This window comes from Diadema antillarum, unplaced genomic scaffold (assembly GCF_040938485.1).
Source record: "Diadema antillarum isolate AM-2024a unplaced genomic scaffold, OU_Dant_1.0 scf00000090, whole genome shotgun sequence".
NCBI classification, from domain to species: Eukaryota; Metazoa; Echinodermata; class Echinoidea; order Diadematoida; family Diadematidae; genus Diadema; species Diadema antillarum.
Genome location: NW_027270979.1, coordinates 1,921,839 through 1,941,929, shown reverse-complemented (window position 1 = coordinate 1,941,929; position 20,091 = coordinate 1,921,839). Strand labels below are relative to the sequence as shown.

The following is a 20,091-nucleotide window of genomic DNA, read 5'->3' as shown; positions in this document are numbered from 1 at the left end:
TTTATGTTGTGTGTATGTGTATGAGTGTGTATGTGTTTATGTACAAAGTGTATGTACATGTATGCATATATGTATGCAAGTATGTACGTGTGCTCCTGCACCTGCTCATCTGGTTCATTATACGAAGGACTAGACCACAAATACACATCACTCAACAATATTCCAAATTGACATAAAAGTTAACTTCAACTCGACTGATGAATTCAGTAAAATCTTACAAACAAAGAAGTGGGAGGGAGTGGAAATTGTGTACTTATTGACCAAACATGTATCTACAATAATGTATAAGTACAATAATTTTTCTAGCATAATAAAAGAGCACTTGTCATATCTCTTTCAGAAGGCAGGAGGAATAATATTACCCATAACATATGTCAGTAACAAGTCGGGGGAATGAGTATTATTCAAGTCGGGGAATGAGTATTATTCAAATGAAATTGAATAAACTTTGTGGAATTACCTTCCATTTGTGACATGAATTGTATTAGCCTTCTCATCAAGCGATAAGTGCACCAAAACTTAAAGAATTCATAACTTTCAAACCTATCATCCCATTTTCCCCAAACTTTCCCTGATGTGTTCTACTAATACATATGTTATTGCAATCACTGGCATTCACATGTGTGTTTGGGTTTATTCCCCTTTAATAAATGTCTTTCAATAAAGAGCTCACAAATTATGGGCTAACAGAGGCGGATCCAGGAATTCCGTAAAGGGGAGGCGCCTTTATAACATTAAAGGGGGGCACATGCCCCCACCCCATTTTTCTTTTGATTTCTTTTGTTTTAACAAAAAAAGGGGGGCGCGCGCCCAGTGCATCCCCCTCAAAACATTCTTGCATGTTATAGGACCTGCCATTGTAGACTGTCTTCAAGATGTCATTTAGAACAAGAAGTGAGTTAACTCAGCTACACAAGCAGTATGTGGGAATGGTGATAACAAAACCATTGTTTCTGTTTATTTATTCTGTGTGTGCGTGTGTGTATGTATGTGTGTGTGTGTGTGTGTGTGTGTGTCCACTGTACTTGAACAAAATGAAACAAAAAGAGACACATTGAACTACAAGCTTGTACATATGTGGGCTGTTCAATTCATTGAGAATGAAAAAACAAACAAAAAAACAAACAAAAAATGTATAATCATGGGAGCACACACAAGCACACATGCACACACACAAGTGCACATTAACATTAAAACAGCAAAAAGCATTAGGAAGAGGCAGAGAAAGAAGTTTACTGTTTAAAACACTGAGTATTTCAAGGAGGGATCGAGTAGTGAGATTATTTATGTCTTATGAAATTGTTAGAAATGAACAGAAAATATCTAATGATAAACTGAATTAGTCCTATGAAAATTACAGTGTGTGAAGGCCTATTTGATACTTGTGGGACAATTTGTTGCTCTGAATTTATAGCAAAAAAAAAAAAGAATGTTTGTGTCATATTTTGTTACTATCCATTCATATTAAGAAACTGTGAATGAAAAATCCTGTGTTTTTCTTTTTCACAAAATTATGCCAGGAATAAAGAAGACAATGTAGATTTCTTAGAAAAAAAAAGGGAAAAACAAATCACTCAAAAATACAAAAAGTTATAACTCATGACCCCGACGTGATTCGAACACGCAACCTTCTGATCTGGAGTCAGACGCGCTACCGTTGCGCCACGGAGTCAAGTCAGATTCTTGTTGGCACAAAGCTAATATTACCACGACTCGGCAGTATCTCGTCATAATCACAATTGCCCGGTTCCGTCCTACAGAGATCAGTGGGTTCAGTACACACACCCGGATGTTTTGCTGTTGTTGTTTTGTCTTGCCTTCTTCTGTTTCTTCCAAATTAGTGGTGGGCTGATGCATGTCAATCATTCCTCGACAGTGTAGCTCTTTTGGAAAATGGAATGAATGTTTTAGGAATTCTAGCTGTGCTCTGAAGTTTAGCAGCTTGCCGTTGAAGTTGTAGACTCACTTTAATCAGGTGTAAAATAAGCATTCAATTAAAGAATTAAGACATCATAATATGATTGGAGTATTACTAGGAGTGCATGTTATACCATTACTATGATAAAAGTTCAGCTAATGTATGCATATAATTGCAAATGATTTGAAGTGTGCATCACTCTTGGAGTCAAATGAATAGTAGGCTGGATCTAATATCTCTTTTACATGCTATATAAGCTCGCACGGGTGTCCGCAATGACTAACTTTGACGGAAACGACTCCCCTGAGTTTAATTAGCTCTTCGGTCATAACAACGTTGACGTCACAGCAATCCATCAGGCGAAGTGATGCGAACCGAGCAAGGGATGTATACTGACGGTATAATACGGACAAGAAAAAAAAAAAAAAGAAACAGAATCTAAAACAAATCGCGATACCCATGTACTGCACCTGGGATTATTTGATAATCATGTTTGATTGGTCATAATGGTACAAAGTTCATCCCACGAAATGATCGAGGAGGGAAACACCGTCACGCGAAAAAAAAAAATTATAAAGAGAGAAAACCAAACTAGAACGAAAGAAACAGGAGTTGGCTCTATCGAGGGGATTTACGAAGAGCGGTTAAAAAGAAAAACAAAACCTGGGGATGATTACTCCCCCCCCCCCCGTGTTTTTGTTTTTGTTTTGCTTTGTTTGTTTTGTTTTGCTTGCTTGCTTTTTAAGGGAGTAAGCCTGTACATTCCTACAAAGCAATAGACTGTTTTGCTTTTCGTTAGTTTTCCAATGTTTTCAGACTACTCTTTCTTTTTTTTGGGGGGGGGGGGGGCGGGAGATGCAGAACTTATAGTATAAGTTTTTTGTTAGATATTTTTTTCAGTGTTTCATTTTGGTGTGTTTATGCTTCTTATATGGCATGAACATGATGAAGTCATGCTTTTATGTAATATATTCCTCGTTATTTATAGCACTTTCTTCGTCCAGTAATATATTGATAGGCCTATAAAAATCGCAGGGTGTCAATTTCACTTACTTACTTACTTACTTACTTACTTACTTACTTACTTACTTACTTACTTTTTTCTCTCTTTCTGGCATTCTTTGCGCTGTCTTCTTTTCATAAGTTCTGCCCGTTTTACTTTATTCTATCTCGTAACTCGCTCTACAGCCCCTTTTATAAGTGATTCACAGTGTTTTGACAGCACCTTGACAATAATTAGATGTTGCTCGAGACACGAATGTATTTTTTTATATTCTTTTTTATATTCGTTATGATTACTAGAAATTACAGAGAATGGCAATACTTCAATTTTAGTTCCTTTTATTTCTGCTGAATTGAAAGTAAATGTCAAGCACCATATTCTCCAGGGTTTGCTTGTTTGTTTCTTTGTTTTAAACAAGGAATTACATTTCGAGAAAAAAGAGAAAAGATGAACAAAATATCATGACCCCGACGTGAATCGAACACGCAACCTTCTTTTCTGGAGACAGACGCACTACCGTTATGCTACGGGGCCAAGTTATATATCAAATTTAAAAAAATAGCAATAAAAAAGAAAAGTCTCATGGTGTCGCAATCACTGCTCTAGGCTGATGCAATTCGGGACTACGATCAGCAATCAAGTCACTGACTTCTATCCAATGTAAAAAAAACCATAATAAAGATTTGACAAAGTAGTCTATCTGGTAAACTGTTATAAATTTTAGAATTATTTCTGTGTGTCATTTATTGAGATGTGATTATCATGATATCAAAATGTTGCTATCTGTACATTTAATCAAGAAACTTGTTTAAATAAATGCGGGCTTTATGACTTTATATGAAATCATAAAAGCCAATACAAACAAAACAACAAATTAGGGTGTAGCTGTAACGACTACTCACTTCTGTACCCTATCGTTGACTGTACAGGGATATATCGGGGCCCAATCATGGATGATCTATATTACGGAAAAAAATGATATACATAGAGTAGGCCTACTTTAACGGAGGTTGTGAACCCACTGACGAACGTCCGCTGATAAAAATCATGTATGTATAAAACATTACACAAGTTTTAAGTTTTAGTCACAGTCCTCGTAGTAACTTTGTATGCAATTTATTTTTTTTTTTTTCGTCTGATTGGCTTGAGTCAGAGAAACCGAACAATTCATTCTGTATCTTGTAGTGCATTAGTTTCCCCAATCTGTGCCGTCTAAAAAAAAAACACGCCGGCCGGGTGCGTGTGATTTTGAGAAAGAACATTTTTGCATGGAATACATAAAAACTACACTACTAACGTTAGTAGTCGTTGTAGCAAGACTCTATTTCATTGTTTTGTTTGTATTGACTTGTATACGATTTTATACATATAGTCATAAAGTCCACATTTATCTAAACAAGATACTTACTTATAATAGATGTACAGATAGCAATATTTTGATATCAAGATAATCACATCTCGACAAACGAGATGTAGACTTAAGTCTAGAATATTCATAACAGTTTACGAATTAGGCTACTTTGTCAAATGTTTATTATGGTTTTTACATTAGCTAGAAGTCAGTGACTTGATTGCTGATCGTAGTCCCGAATTGCATCAGCCTATAGCAGTGTTTCCCGAAACAAAACAGAATACCTCTTGCGCCAGACTTTTTGAGACTTTTTCTTTCTATTGCTACTTTTTTAACATTTCATATAACTTGGCCCCGTAGCATAACGGTAGTGCGTCTGTCTCCAGAACAGAAGGTTGCGTGTTCGATTCACGTCGGGGTCATACCTTTTGTTCATTTTTTCTTTTTTTTTTCTCACGAAATGTAATTCCTCGTTTAAAACAAGCAAGCAAACAAAACAAACAAACAAGGAAACAAACCTTGGAGAATATGGTGCTTGATAGTTACTTTCTATTCAGTGGTGATAAAATGACCTGAATTTGAAATATTGCCATTCTCTGTCATTTCTGTGCATGCTCGTTTAATTTAATATACCAGAAAAAAAAAGAAAAGAGAGAGAGAGAGAGAGAGAGAGAGAGAGAAAAGAAATCCGCGTCTCGAGCAACATCTAAAAAATTATTGTCAAAGTGGCCTGTCTCCACCTTAGTTCTGGTAGAAAGGACTTGATAGAGGAGGAAGAGAAAGAAGATAAATAAAAAGAGTGAGAGAAAAAAAAAGAGAGATTAAAGACTAAGTTTTACTCGGTATGAATTACTGAGTGCAGTCGAATTCTGCGTCTCAGTGGCGGATCCAGGGGGGAGCGCACCGGGCGCGCGCCCCTCTTTATCTATTTGTTTATTTATTTATCTATTTATTTATTTATTTTTTTGGTTAAAACAAAGGAAATAAAAAGATAAACATGGGGGGGGGGGCGTACGCCTCCCCTTTAATTCTCTAAAAGCGCCTCCCCTTTACGGAATTCCTGGATCCGCCCCTGCGTCTTGTTCTCAAGAGATCAAAGAAGAGAAGAAAGATGCCCAGTTTTTGGTTTTTTTTTTTTTTTGCAATCGTCAAAGTTGTTATCGGTGACGATTCCGGACCAGTTAAAGTTAGTCTGAAGAGAATGAATACAGTGGGGGAGGGAGGAGATGCGTATAGCGGAGTTACTCGGGCGGAGTTGACGATTTTTCTGATTGTGTATAGCTTCGGGAATTCATGACATCTTGTTTTGATTCTATTAGATTTTGTGCGAGCCTCCTCTGTTTGTTTTTGTTTTTCATACTTTTGATGCGATTTGAAGTACAACATTAAGTAATATATCTTATTATGAAGTCTGTATGGAATTTCAAATGTGTTGATTGTCATATGGTTATTCATGTACATGAAATTATTCCTTTTATGTCAATATGTTTGCATATTATATACGCTGTTGTATGTGCAATTCTGTAAATATGCAAATGTTGATTTGATCATATACTCGCATTTCTTCACACTATAGTCTTGCCGTAGAGTAAGTATGAAATCTTGAAATTTTCAGGGTTTTTTTTTTCAAGCCTAAAGATCACGTATATATAGGACTGATCATTTTGAAGACATAAGTTAGAAATAACTTTATGTTATACACTTTTATATCAGAAGAATTGAATGGAAAAATGTGTGATGATGACATCATCAGCTCACTCATTTGCATATTCACATAAATTGTTCGAGAGAATATTTCAAATTATATGGCTTCTTTACTTTTGATTCGTTTATGATTAAATTGTCACTGTTGCGTTTATTAAATACAATTGTGATTAGTACCCTTTCTTTGGACCAACTTTTATCTAGTTCCCTTCAAGGCGTTTTGTAGTTTGAAAGACATGAATGAAAAAGCAAAAATAAGTTTTCCTTCTCTTGTATCTCTGCTTAGCCCCTAACAAAAGTAAAGTGGGAAACTAAAGAGGGGAAAATAAGAAATTGCTGTCAACTCCAACTCTAAATAAAATAGGAAGTAAAGCCACTAAGATGGTTGAATGGACAGAATTGTATCATTTCATTTCTTTTTTAATGTAGGAATTTAGGGATTCATGAGACAAATTGAAGAGCCAAATATGGTTTTCAATCTCCCTAACTTGGAAAAAAAAATCAAATTTGTACCATTTCTGTATTAATATTGTTTGTTCTCTTTACGTCATTTGAATTTGTATATGGAAGAATATTTTTAATATTTTTCCATTATTTTTTGCCTTTCTTTATCGTTTTGGGTACAAAGAAATTATAGAGATCATAGTACGTTTATTTTTGTAAATCAATTCATGTTTGTTATTGTTTTAAATTTGTCTTTTGTTCTCGTTGTTATGTGGAATAGCACTTATGCATTTAATGACAACTTGTTCACTTTTGCAGTTTTTACATTTGTGCCTTGGAAGAGAAAAACGAATGTGTTTACTCATGGTTATAAAGTAAAGTTCAAATATTTTTTTTTTTGACCTACCAGGTTGATAGCCCATTACCTTATGGTATATACACTAAATATTTTAGCCAACCAAATTCTAAGAGAAATACAAACTTGAAAAAATTGTTTCACTTTCTTTTCTTTTTTTCTGAGTAATTAAAGTTGACTATTTTCAATACCAAATTATTAACGTGCATAAAGCCTTTTCAAAGCGTGCATTCATGACGTGGCTTTCCTCGTAACAAACAAAAAAGAATAAAAAGGAATAAAAAAGCGAGAAAAAGATAGTCATGCTATAGTATGTAATAGAAGGAAATATCATGATGGATATAAATTAATATGAAAAAGAAACGATGGCTGATGTAATAAGAGTAACAATAATGAGTAATATCGAGCTGACACGCAGTTAAGCTACTTATGTTTTGCTTTGCTTCTTTTTTTTTTGGGGGGGGGGGAGGGTTGGCGTGGGGGAGATCCAAAACAAGTTTGTTAAACATGAGCCAAGCTATTTTTTTTTTTATCTAGACTAATTTGTTAATATAATATATATATGTAAAACATGAGTTATACTGGTTGACTTCTCTTGTACTTCAGTTTGTGTATTTGTAAACCATACTGCATAACATGGGAATGGAGTTCATCTATTGACGTAAAAGACCAAAATGGTGAAATCAAATTAAACACTTTATGGATGTAACGCGTAGATTGATGTGCTGAAAAAAAAATACACTGGTATAGGCGACAAAACAAAAAGAGAAAAATAACCAACGAAATTAAAAACAGTAAAAGAATAACAGAATAAAGACAGAAAGTAAAAACAGAAATGAGAATCAAAACCAAAAACGAATGCTTAGCAGAGCGAGGTTTCGATCCTCGGACCTCTGGGTTATGGGCCCAGCACGCTTCCGCTGCGCCACTCTGCTTGTTGAGATCATTGTGGCGTTGTAATATTTATATACTTTGTTTGCGGTGGGGTTTAGACAGTGTGTGCGTGCGGCGTGTACGTGAGATGTGTACACGCGGACATGCACTCGTGCATGATTTTATTGCTGTACCGCTGACACGTACGGACACGGGATCGATCGATCGAATCCGATAAAAAAGAAAAAAAAAACCACTGAACTCCACTCGTTTGCTGTTGGATCAGTGTTGCTGGCAAGCTGTGAATGGTCAACCTATTTGTCACCGTATTGCCTGCAAAAATTATGGTATGTGTATATTTTTATGTAATTTTCCGTAGAATTTTAGTTAACATGGCTTAGGTAGCTGAAAAAGTTCTTGGAATACGTAAAAATGCAGCTGCTTTGCTGCGACGAATACAATGTTTGCTCCTAGTCCCATATGAGTAAATTCGTGTGCCCCATGTATGGACAGGTTTGTGAATGAGAGCGTGAATGAGCTAAAAAGCTAAGTTGACCTCGACACGAGACTGTCGAGACTGGAGAGCTAGCTCGAGAGTCCTGCTCCGTACTCCAAGGAGTCCTAGAGCTCAGAGACCCCAACTTCTATGATGTCTAATTTGGATCGATGTAGACCTAGTAGTAGTAGTAGGTATAAATTTACTCATCAGTGCGTAGAACAGTCTCTATTCTTTTTCTTCTTTTCTTAAAACTGTAGGAGAGTTGATTGTATCACCGGACGGTTGTTTTTTGTTTTTGTTTTTGGTTTTTTTCGTGGCTCTGAATTCCATAATCAGAGGATGATATTTCGGCCAAAAATTACAGGAGTTATTCACAAAGTCCTGAAAATTACGAATTTGGCAAGTTGTGAAAATATTCACTCCGATCTTTTCAAAAATCGGCTTCAAATACATCCCTCTCCAAAAAGTTGTCTTTTTGCGCAGAGTAAAATCGCGTTATAATTCCGGACAGGATTTTTTAAATAGAGTAATTGATGTCTTTCGCATCTTGTCCTTGCACCAGAATCAAAATGGTGATAAGTTAATTATCGATCCCCTGCTTGAGATAATTAATAATGCAGTGTCCATTCATCTAAAATCATAAATGAAGGATGAAAGTTTACCACTGGTTGCGTTCCGTTGTGTGCCAATGCACAGCACCCTGTTTGTCTCTTCTCAATTGCGCCGTGCGGGGAAGGGCGTTAGAGCAACCATGTGGCATACCGTGCTTTCATTACGCACACTCACATTGACACACACACACTGCATCCCAACCCGAAATCTCACACACGTGCACACAGCACAGTACCAGAACACATGCTGTCGAACCTGCGGTGCCTGATAGGTACTCGAATTGGCACCCACTGCTCGATTAGGGTAAAATCTCACACCGATAATATGGGCCGTAAAGTGCACAATTTGCTGAAATGTGCACGTCGGAATTACCATGCTGTCTGGTAATACTGGTTACCATACCTGTATATAAATGTTTACAACAATCAAATTGCTCATTAATCCATTATGTCACTACACTGTACACCCTGTAACTGGCTGTAATTGGACGTAGGCATGAGGCATTGCACACTGTAACTCATTACCTATACCAACATGTTTGCACTGTTGTATGTAGTCTTTTCCTCAACCTTTACTTGCACAATAAATTGATTAGATCAAAACTCCATTTCTTCATTAATTCAGAAATCATGATATAGTCTTGTCAAAATCCTTTGATGATGGAAGTTCTTTTGCCTTCATTTGTACAATGTAAACTTATATAGGATGACATGCCTAATGTTTTCAGAATTTGACTTTTTAATGGCACTAACATAGACCCTACTTGATTTCTATCTGTCTTGAAAAACTTTTTGGAAAGGTTTTCTGCTTTTATTTATGATAATGTAAGCAGCTTGTTTATGCTTTTGAGAGCACTTAAAAAAACAACAACAATGCGTCAACTCGCACTCAGCTCTCCCCCCTTGATGAGCAGGATCATGTTAGGTAGGTCTCACGTGTATGATTTGAGAATGTTTTAATCTGAACTTAATGACTTTCAAAGTGTTCACCTCAGAATTACACTGCAAATTGTATTGTGGTGTGTAGCAATGAGCAGGATCATTGATGCAATCATGAAAAAAAAAAAGAGCAGTGCTAACAGGAGGCAAAGATTTAGATTTACGTCCTTTCATTATTGTTTCAATTACAGATGGCTGGAATTGTGAAGAATGCAGTCTACGTGCTTGTTGCAGTCATAGTCACAGCACATCTTTTCACCAGTGATGTTGATGCTGTGAAAAAGGAGGTAAGAAGAATCAACTGTGCTAAAAAAAAAGAAAAAAAAGATTTAATGCTATAGCATTCAACCCTTCATTTCATGTGAGAGGCTATGTTGAAGTTCAAAATTGTAGTAAAGACCTTTCAATACAATATTACTCATACAGCAGCCAGAATTATTAAGAATGATGATGTACTGTGTGTGAGAGTATATTTATTCTTCAAGCCAAATGCTATTTGGAACGGCTGCATATCAGTAGCTTGCCCATTGAAAGGCAAGTACTGACGTGACTTGAAAGTAATTCACGTGTTGTCTTAAGATGTCCACTCATGTAAAAAAGAAAATAAAAACAATGAGGGTTCTATGTATGAAACAGAACTGTATAACTTGTTTGCGCATGAAATGATCGGCCATATTTGTTTTCTTGTTTTTTTCTGAATGAACTCTCTCCCTTCACCAACACATCACTTGTGCAAAACTAAGGTTCACTTGTGAACATAGATAAAACACCAGAACAGCTCAGAACAATTTAGAATATGACACCGAATTTTATGGATTTGATTGTGCTCTGATGATGCAGGAACAGCTTGGTGACAGAGTCAAGCAGCTCATGGACTGGGGCAACAAGAGGGCGGTCATCCGCATGAACGGCGACAAGTACCGGCTGTACGCCAAGACTAGCCCGAGGAACTACTCACTGGTGCTCATGCTGACCGCCATGCAGCCACAGAGGCAGTGCTCAGTGTGCAAGTAAGCAGGGTGTCCTTTTGAATTTACAGATGAGCACGAGGAGATCCCCTCTGGAGAGAAGTTTGATGGGAGTACAGGCATTGATTTTGAAGCAAAAGAGAAGGAAATATTTTTGCAAAAGGCAGACAAAAAGAAAAAAAAATCCATTTGGATGTCAATAGAGGATCTATCATGACATTCCTGCAGTGCCATCATCTTTTGATTGTATTGTTCATGTGTTTGTACACAATGAGACAACACAACTGTTATACTTGATTTCTTTTTTCTTTAAGTTAGTGATAACCCTGGCTTCTATGAAGATACTTCTTTCCTTTGCTAACTGTTGTTACTCTAAGGGGAACTCAGACTTTCAATTCATGCCATTTTTAATCTGATAATTACAGAAATACCAAATGTCACTTTTTTTGCAGTATTTCTTACTGTTTTTTGCCAAAAAATACTGCAGGTTTCATGGAAAATACTGTTTTTTCAAAATTTTATTATCTTGATACACACTTGTCTATTGCAGGATAGGAAAAAATACTGTTTTCCACCAAAAATATACCTTTTCAGCCCTCAGACACTGCTGTGCTGTTTACAAGGTTAGCATTCCTTGGTTTATACACCGCTTCAATCACATGCCTCCTTAGTTTCAATCTGCTTTGCATTCAGGTTGTCAGTTTTTGAATGGATGATGGGACTCACTTTCAAATGCTATCAGTTTAAGCTAGGTTATGAGAGTCAAAGAATTGGCATCAAACAGTCATCATGGCTAAATGCCGAATGAAATTTGATAAGACTTAATATTTCTTTCTTCTTGGAGTTATTTTGTGCTAAGTTGCCTAACATCAGAAGATCCAGCTTGAACTAAATACCATGAATGTCTTCTCTAAATTTGAATATCATGAGATGGGCTGGGTCAGATTTGCTTGAAATCAAAAGAGAAAGCATTGCCGTTCTTGGTCTGTAATTGAGCTGTTCCTTTTTCCCTTTGGCAGGGCTGTGAGCGAGGAATTTCAGATTCTTGCCAACTCATGGCGCTATTCTCAGGTCTATTCCAACAAGCTCTTCTTTGCCAGTGTGGATTATGATGAGGCACCCGATGTCTTCAAAAGTGTAAGTACTATAACTCAGTTATCCTCTGCCTTAAGAAAATGTCAATTTGGAAGAAGTGTAAGAGTTTTATTCAGTAATTTTTTATTTTCCTAACCAGTACTTTTTCAGATGCCCCATATCTGCTAATTCAATACAACTGGGTCTGGAGATTTCTTTCAACTGTATCATGTGTTCTATTGTTTATGGTGTTTATGTTTTTATGGCATATCAAATGGAGGTAATTAGTAGCACAAGAGTATAGCAGTAACGTTTTTCTTTCATGCAATGATACAATTACATTTATGGTTTATTGTATCATTCATAGTTGAAAATCACATCTGCTCCAAGCATCATCCACTTTCCAGCCAAAGGAAAGCCCAAGAAGGGGGACACCTATGACATCCAAAGGTGAGCATTTTTTTTTTTCTCCAAGGAAATTGGTTAGAATAAATGGACTGTACAGATTTGTGTGGAGTTTCAAACAATCTTCAAGCTGCTCTTTCATGTCTTGTGTCCGTAGGAAAGTGTCATTCAGTGATCTATATAACCTCTGGATCCAGGATACATTTTAAAAAAAAATGTTTTTGAAGGATTATCATTGGCAAATATGGCAACAAACGAAGGAGTTCAAGCTCAGCGTATTTCAGATATGCATATATATGTGCACTGAGCGTGTGTTCAAGGCGCAGCATGCTGTGAACTGCTCATGAGGTAGACTCTGCAAATGAGACACAATAGAAAGGCTTCTTTATCATTGGAAAATAAGGGTGATTTTCAGCATGCATGTATGGTTGGAAATGAGCTGCTTGGTGGAGGTCTACACTCTCTGAGTGCTTTTCTAGTTATTTTGATTTTCATCATCATTTATTGTTTCCATCAGTAGTTTAGTAGAAGTAGTAGTAGTAGTGGTATTTATATTACCAGATAATCTCTTTTCCATATATCTATATTCATATCCAATTGCCAAATTTATTCAAATATATAAAGTGTAACAGTAAGGAATTCAGTCCTTCCCAGTACCTTGGTATGCTTATGGGAGGGAAGAAAGAAGGCAGGTTATACTAATAGGTGTCAATTGTGTCAAATAGTAGCTCTGTCACTATAGTAATTGATAATGATATAAAGGATTATAACAATGAGACAGGTGCCTAGTTGATGAAGGAATTTGATATGCTATAGTTACTCCCTCATGTATAAAAAAGGAGAGGTAGTTTGCCACATATTAACAATCATTTGTCATGCAAATATTCAGAAGTGGAGTTAATCAAGTTGATGTGTAATGAACATGTGTTAACATGTGGTTCATTGTGCCTTTCTTTCCTTTGTACATAAAGGTTGGGTTTCCAGGCAGAAAATTTAGCCAAGTGGGTTGCAGACAGAACTGATGTACATGTAAGTATTCATCTGTAAAGTGTTGTAACTGTACTCACCTTTGAAATTTAGGAGTTTTGCTGCAAGAGCCTCTTATCAGAATTACATGAAGGTACTACAGAATGAAAAATCTGAAGCAAAAACTCAAAGTAAGGTTATTGTTGGGTAGAGGAAATACAGGATTTAAAAAAAAATGAAGATAATACATGCCTAATGTTTAGTGAATACATGACCCCCACTGCACTGGCTAGTAGTCTACTCTTTATTAGCTAATAAGACCATAAAGGAGCCACAAGTCATTCCATGTTGACAGAGACAAGACATTTTTGTTTCTTTTACATGTCCATATTGGTTAATAAGTATGACATGTTCAGTGAAATCAGTCTTATTGCTTCTCAGGAAATTGAGAACTGGCAAGAAAATATCCATGTGTTATTTGCTGGGCATGTTGTGAATGGACAGCTTTGTGTTGGACAGTCATTTTTCCCTACTATGTGTCTTATTATAAAGTGTATTTAAATGCCTTTTTGTGTGTATGATTGTGTGTGTATATGTTTTTCATGTGATAAGCATTACAAGCTTTTATTTGTCTTGTTTAATGTTTAAGAGTGGTTTAGATGGAAACTGGTTCCATTCTAATTCAGATTATGGATTGAAGTTCTTATGGCTATTATATAGTTGTTAGTACCTCATGTAGCTTGAAATGGAACTGTTGTGTGAATTTGAATTATGTTTACAGAACATAGTTTAGCTGCACACTGATGCTTAGGAGCATTGGTGTCTGTTTCCATGTAAATGTCACATGATTCTGTACATTAATTGTGTGTTCTCTACTAGATTCGCATCTTCCGTCCTCCAAACTACTCTGGTACAATTGCCCTGGGCATTCTCTTAGCTATGGTGGCAGGCTTCCTGTACTTCCGCCGAAACAATCTGGAGTTTCTGTACAACAAGACCATGTGGGGGGTTAGTGCATTGGTAAGTTTTAGCCAGTTTGAGCTTCATGCTTTTCAGGAATTAAATACATTTTTATACAGATGTGTGTGAAGATAAACTTACACGTAATTCGCTACCATGTTAAAGTTTGCTTGAATGAACTAAGTAAATTCACACAAATAGAATTATGAACAAAGATTTGATACACTTGTAAAAATCCATATCTCACATTACTCATTACTTGTTAATAGTTCACTGCCGAGTGTTCTACCAAGACAATTTTAGGTTCATGAAAAAATGTAATTAAAGTAGTAACATGTATATGCTTGCATCATGTTCTTGTAGATTTTGCAGCCCTTGTTTTCAAGAAGACGGTCCCAGGGTTTTAGCCCTGATTTGGAATCAATGTATTCGAGTGAGACACTTGAACCCCAAATACATCTTTCGTTTTGTTGGCACTCATGTAGTTATTGATTCTATGTCATGGGCCACACAATACACAAGACTGTCACAAGTCTGACACAAGTTCTTATATTCTGTCCTGACAGTGCATCGTCTTTGCCATGACATCGGGACAGATGTGGAATCACATCAGGGGACCGCCGTATGCTCATCGCAACCCTCAAACAGGACAAGTAGTAAGTCCAAGTTGATTTTACAGTGTGGAGGGGTGGACAATCTAGATTGTCCGAATTGTTGAAGTGTCTGGCTTTGAGAGGAGAGTGCTGGTGGACAAGCTTTCTAAAATTGAAACGCTTTCTTTTAAAAAAATCTGTTATAGCCATATTATATCAGAATACCAGTTACAGTTTAGCTCAATCTGATTAATTGGTAAGAATTTGAAATACTGTATTTTGCAAATTTCTTGTAGTCAGTTTTTGTGAACACTTTGGGAATTATATGAAGTTTTTTTTAGTCATATCAATCAGTTAGATTTGGCATCTATTCAAGGCTGACAAAGGGGCCTTTGTGTTTCCAAGGCAACGTATGGTGATTTGCACTCCATGGTTTCTACCATATAGAGTTATCAAATTAGAATGGATAAATTATTCAGTTGTAAGATGAGCTGGTGTCCATGTAAAAGCAAAGCAATGATTCCAAGTCGAACTTGATCCATAGAGTGGTGCTGTAGCATGACTGAGAAATAAAATTGTGCTGTCACATTCAGTATATTTTCAGGTGTACATTAAATGGATGTCATGCTGCCACAAATCTCTGTGAAAATGACACAGATAGAAGATGCGGAATGGTATTGGTTGCGGAGAGGGCAGATCCATTTCTCTGACATTGGCCTGCCTGTATTTGACTCTCTGCATCATCATGTTTTTGATCATTTAATTCAGCCTTCCTTTTTTTCATCTATCTGTCGCTGTAATTGTCCTCATCTCTCTTTCATTTATCATGTAATCTAGTTCTGACGCTTTCTTTTACTTCGTTTGTATGAATACTGCTATTCTCTCTGTGAATATTTGTATATCTGAAGATTTGTTTTTGAATTTTGAAATGAGAAATAAAATTATGATTTCTTTCTCCAGAGTTACATCCATGGCAGCAGTCAGGGGCAGTTTGTTGCTGAGACACACATAGTCATCCTGCTCAGTATCCTTTGCAAAGAGTCATCAATCCATGTGCAACTCAGTTTTTAGCTGTGTCATCCCCCACCCCACCCCGTTTATGAATTAAAGTTTGTGTGAGGTGTAGAAACGTATTACAGATGTGGCTTTACAGTGAACATAGCATGTTAGGGTAAGGTTGAATAGAAAGACAGGTGACCTGCACAATCAAGGTATGAATACAAACTCAAATTAAAAAATACTTAGTGGGAGTAACAGATTAACTAGATGATCAAATGATATATATGCTTCTACATTAAACAAACAAAGCTAACAAAGATGGACAGATGCATTTGTCAAATAGCATATTGCTGTTTTGCCAAAAGATGATTGACAGTTTACCCAGAGAGAAATTGGCTGTTCAAGTCAGTGTGTTTTGTGGGGAAAAAATGTTGATAGATTGTAGCTTCTGATATTTGTTATTTTCTACCAATGTCATTTAAAATGTTATGTAGACATGATTTTGTAGTAAAGTAGCGCATTGACGGTGACAAATTTTGAATCCAACAACTTCTTAGAAATAAGTATTTAAACTAATATGTCCCAGGAAGTAAGATCTTAATCTCTTCCACGAGAGCATGATTGTTCCTTAACAGATCCTGCTCAGATGCTGCTGTGACTTGCGGCATTATATTACTCAACAAAAACTCAATCACCGATGGTGATGTCAGGAAACGAAGAGGTAAGAATGGAGAAATAATCGTCCTGATCTTTGTTTCCTTGTAATCATTCTATTTTTGTGTTCATTGAATAGCAAATATTTCTTCCTTTGTTAGCTTTGTGTTTGACATGATATATACATTTTTTTTTTCCTGCAATGGACAGAATAGCAAAATAGTTTTCCTAATTTTTAAACACTTGAAATTTCGACTTCATTTCCAACATATGCAATCATATTTTCGAAATCTATGTTTTAAACAGAGTTGGTTAGACTTTATACTTGTCATAATGAGATATTTGCAAGTGTAAAAGCCAATTTGAATATTTCCTCTGTTACTGTAGCTATATGTTAATTTTTATTAATCATTTGCATATTTAATTACTGGTAAATTTTTTGCTCCCCCCCCCCCTTTTTCAATAATATAAAAGTGTAACAAGTGTGAGTGTAGTATGTCTCACAAGCAATTGTGTCTAAAGATGTATGTCTTGAAAGACAAGCCCATGATAGTTACTTGAAGAAATATGAATTTATGTCTGACAAACTGTATTTTATAATTGTTTTTTTCTCTCTATGTCTCTGGATGTATATCTATGCAGCATTAAAAGTGACATCACTTGCCCCTCATAGAATTTTGAACTTTCACATTTGTTTTGGAGCAAATGGAGTAGTTTGTTTCATGAAGTTCAAGGTTTTTCTTCTGCAGGTCTTCTGAGCAAACCATTCACTCATTGCCAGGAGTAGACATTAATGTTTCAAGGAATACCAATTAATCTTGTATAGGATTGCTCCAAAAGATCAGACAGTATTGCATAGTCGGTGCATTGATATTCAAGCGAACAGCAGAGATGCTGTTACTTACACAAGATGTGTATGTAAATATGTATATACATATCTAAGATCAGAGCTTGACCCTAACTTTTTTCTCTGGTTGTCCATTCGTGACACTGAAGTCTTTGAATTTGAAATGTTGGTTACCTGTAAAAGAAGTGTAGAAGTGCTAAATAAAAGAAAACGTAGCCATCTATTTTGAATTTTACTTACCCGGTCAGGTCACCAAAAGATTAGCTATTCCAAAGTTTGGTGGCCCAACATGCATTTTTAATGGTCTATAGCCACTGCCAATAATGAGCCCTGTATGTATATGTGTGCATGAAAATGGGTAGCTGAGTAATGTTGCAAACTGTGTACTTCAAATCTTTCTGTCTGCAGTTGTTACCGTCATTGGCCTGGCTCTATTAGTCTTCTTCTTCAGCCTCCTGCTGTCGATATTTAGGGCAAAGTACAGGGGATATCCATATAGGTAAGATAAGATCCATATAGGTAAGATAAGATCCATATAGGTAAGATAAGATCTATAATCCATTTACCTAGTAGTACTCAGAATTTGGAGATGAAGAAACTGGAAAACTGTAAAAGCAGAGTGCCACACGTGTCATACTGTATCATCACTCCTTTATACACACAGTAGCCACATTCACACGTGTACAGGAGTTATCAATTTTTGTATAGCTATGCAAAAATCAGGTTTATTTGCCATCCATCACACAAGGACCCCCCCCCCCCCCCTCAAAAAAAAAAAAAGAAAAAAAAGAGATCACTTGGCTGCAAATGAAGTGCTTCAAATCTCCAGACTGGGCATGCCTAAACAGTGATGGGAGCATGACCCAGGCAAGACACTCCACTGTGTAGACCCAGAGTGGCGAGTTGCATTATGTTTTGTTTTTTTTTTTTTCTTTTAATGGATTCTTTCTTTGCGTGCTGGTGACAGATACCAAATTACATAGCAAATTATGCCAAGGGTTTCAAAATTTGATGCATATTGAGAGATTTTTTTTTGGTGTCCACACACAGGAATTCACGATCATCACATAATGTTTCAAAAATTGTTTTTAAGAACCATTAATTTCAGACTAGTGGGAATCAACGTTTCAATATTTGTGTCAAGATGGGGACAGTTTGCCTTCATCTTACTGCTGTAAATAATTTGCTTTCAAACATTCCATCCTCGCTCCTAGACACGTCATTTGCTTGTATTGATCAGTGTTGTGTCGCATTGTAGTTCCTCTCCTTGGCATATCATAGGAGAGAAAATGTTCCTCGTACAGTGAGATATATTTCATATTCCCCTCATTTGCCATACCTTTGGAGCTGAGAGAAATACGGTTTAAGTGTTGCAGAGTGGAGAGACAGTCAAGGTCTTTATATCTATGGATTCCAGTAATTACCAGGCACACATCTTTCCACAAACCTTGAAGGTTCTTGGGATTTGAAGAGTCTCTGAAATTCTTTTTCAAATTGTAAAGAAGATTAAAAAATAAGAACAAAAAAAAGATATAGTAATGTGAATATGTCCCACCACTTACATGAAAAACAAACATACTAGTAAGTGGTTTTGATACTAATGTACAAGATCTGTTATCAATGAAATACTAGTACACATGTCATGTTGGATATTTTGGTTTGTTTTTTGTTTTTTCCAGTATCTTTCCTTGGTTAATACATGTTCTCTCATATCCTATTTCTGTTCCAGTTTTCTCATCAAGTAGTCTGGGCAGCATTGAGGAAGAGCCACACATATTTCTACAGGAATGAAAGCGCTCTATGTAGTATACATTGTCAGCTAATTTTCAACAAGTTGATGTACATTGCCTATGGTTTTATTACCTAGCCTGTATATAAAGATACCTCAGTTTCAATTTGTCACAGTAATTATGCATTTGCAAAATAGTTTTCAGTAATCAAGTTATTGGAATCACATTTACACCGGTATCTTGGATGTATGGCATGATGTATCACAGACATTTCAGCTGTTTTTGTTTGTTTATGTGTTTGTTTGTATGGAAGCTGATGGTTACTTCTAAGAATATAAAGGAAAATATGATGGATGCAGTATGCAGATTGTGGAATTATCAATAATGAGAATGTTAATGATAATGTAGTAGGCCCTCTATGGAATATACAAAACTTCATGAACAGCAGAAAAAGACTTTTTAAAAATTTTTTGCAAATTGCTTGGTGTGTGTCTCAGATGAAAATGGACAAAATCATCAACTGGGAAAATGCTGGGTTTTGAATTATGCTTTAATAGTGATTGTGCTCATTACCATTCTAACATTGCTGTTCACTTAAGATGTCTAGGTAATCAACAGTCAGTAGAAACTTTCCTGCTCTCTTATTCATCATTATCAGGGCAATGTTAAGAAATTAAAATGCTTTAATTATACTCAGATTAGACCACATATTGTACTCACATGCTGTAGATGGTGTTGTTTTGGTTAAAAGTACAAGTACAACACGAGCATATTCCTGTACTTGTTACAGACTGCACAAGATCATAATGATTTTGCCATCTGTGTGGCACCTAGTCCATTAGAATACTGCAGGAGAAAATGTTGGTTACATCAATACAGTTTGTACAGTGAAATCCTCACGTGAGGAACTGAGATGTGTAATGGGGACTGCATCCGTACTGGCTGAATGCCATGGCCCCTATAAGTTTTCATAGCACAAAATCAGTCCAAATTTTGTACAAAGTCGTAGAAGAAAGGCTTACTGACTACAGCACTAGAAAGCTTGCCGCAGAATTGCATGGCATAGCAAAAACAAAACAAAACGGATGCAAGCAAGCCAAAGTCCTGGTTTTATAATGTACAGTAGTTAGTAGGAACAGGTTGATTGATAACCTTGTTATCAAATCTATTTGGGGTAAATGACCAAACAAAAACAAAA

The 20,091-nt window shown here is 36.2% G+C and overlaps 1 protein-coding gene and 4 non-coding genes across 5 annotated transcripts; 2 read left to right on the top strand and 3 right to left on the bottom strand.

Moving 5' to 3' along the window:
- Positions 1-1,600: 1,600 nt before the first annotated feature.
- Trnaw-cca (transfer RNA tryptophan (anticodon CCA)) lies at positions 1,601-1,672 on the bottom strand. The gene has a single exon. It is a non-coding gene; the product is annotated as a tRNA-Trp (tRNA).
- Positions 1,673-3,383: 1,711 nt separating this feature from the next.
- On the bottom strand, positions 3,384-3,455 carry Trnaw-cca (transfer RNA tryptophan (anticodon CCA)). The gene has a single exon. It is a non-coding gene; the product is annotated as a tRNA-Trp (tRNA).
- A 1,167-nt stretch (positions 3,456-4,622) lies between these two features.
- Positions 4,623-4,694, top strand: Trnaw-cca (transfer RNA tryptophan (anticodon CCA)). Its single transcript has one exon. It is a non-coding gene; the product is annotated as a tRNA-Trp (tRNA).
- A 2,944-nt stretch (positions 4,695-7,638) lies between these two features.
- Trnam-cau (transfer RNA methionine (anticodon CAU)) lies at positions 7,639-7,710 on the bottom strand. Its single transcript has one exon. It is a non-coding gene; the product is annotated as a tRNA-Met (tRNA).
- A 225-nt stretch (positions 7,711-7,935) lies between these two features.
- Positions 7,936-19,058, top strand: LOC139718152 (dolichyl-diphosphooligosaccharide--protein glycosyltransferase subunit TUSC3-like). Its single transcript, XM_071629636.1, has 12 exons — positions 7,936-7,995; positions 9,889-9,984; positions 10,538-10,707; positions 11,685-11,802; positions 12,107-12,189; positions 13,116-13,173; positions 13,990-14,130; positions 14,637-14,726; positions 15,624-15,687; positions 16,309-16,383; positions 17,572-17,662; positions 18,893-19,058. The coding sequence occupies exons 1-12, from the start codon at positions 7,954-7,956 to the stop codon at positions 18,906-18,908; spliced, it is 1,044 nt and encodes a 347-aa protein (XP_071485737.1). The 5' UTR covers positions 7,936-7,953; the 3' UTR covers positions 18,909-19,058.
- Positions 19,059-20,091: the final 1,033 nt, after the last annotated feature.

What these genes read in the sequence shown, in the direction of transcription:
- LOC139718152 (XM_071629636.1), top strand. Translation starts at nt 7,954, where the DNA reads ATGGTCAACCTATTTGTCACCGTATTGCCTGCAAAAATTATG. An exon ending in TTGATGCTGTGAAAAAGGAG is followed by an intron (nt 9,985 to 10,537) that starts GTAAGAAGAATC and finishes CTGATGATGCAG; the next exon opens with GAACAGCTTGGTGACAGAGT. An exon ending in ACACATAGTCATCCTGCTCA is followed by an intron (nt 15,688 to 16,308) that starts GTATCCTTTGCA and finishes GATCCTGCTCAG; the next exon opens with ATGCTGCTGTGACTTGCGGC.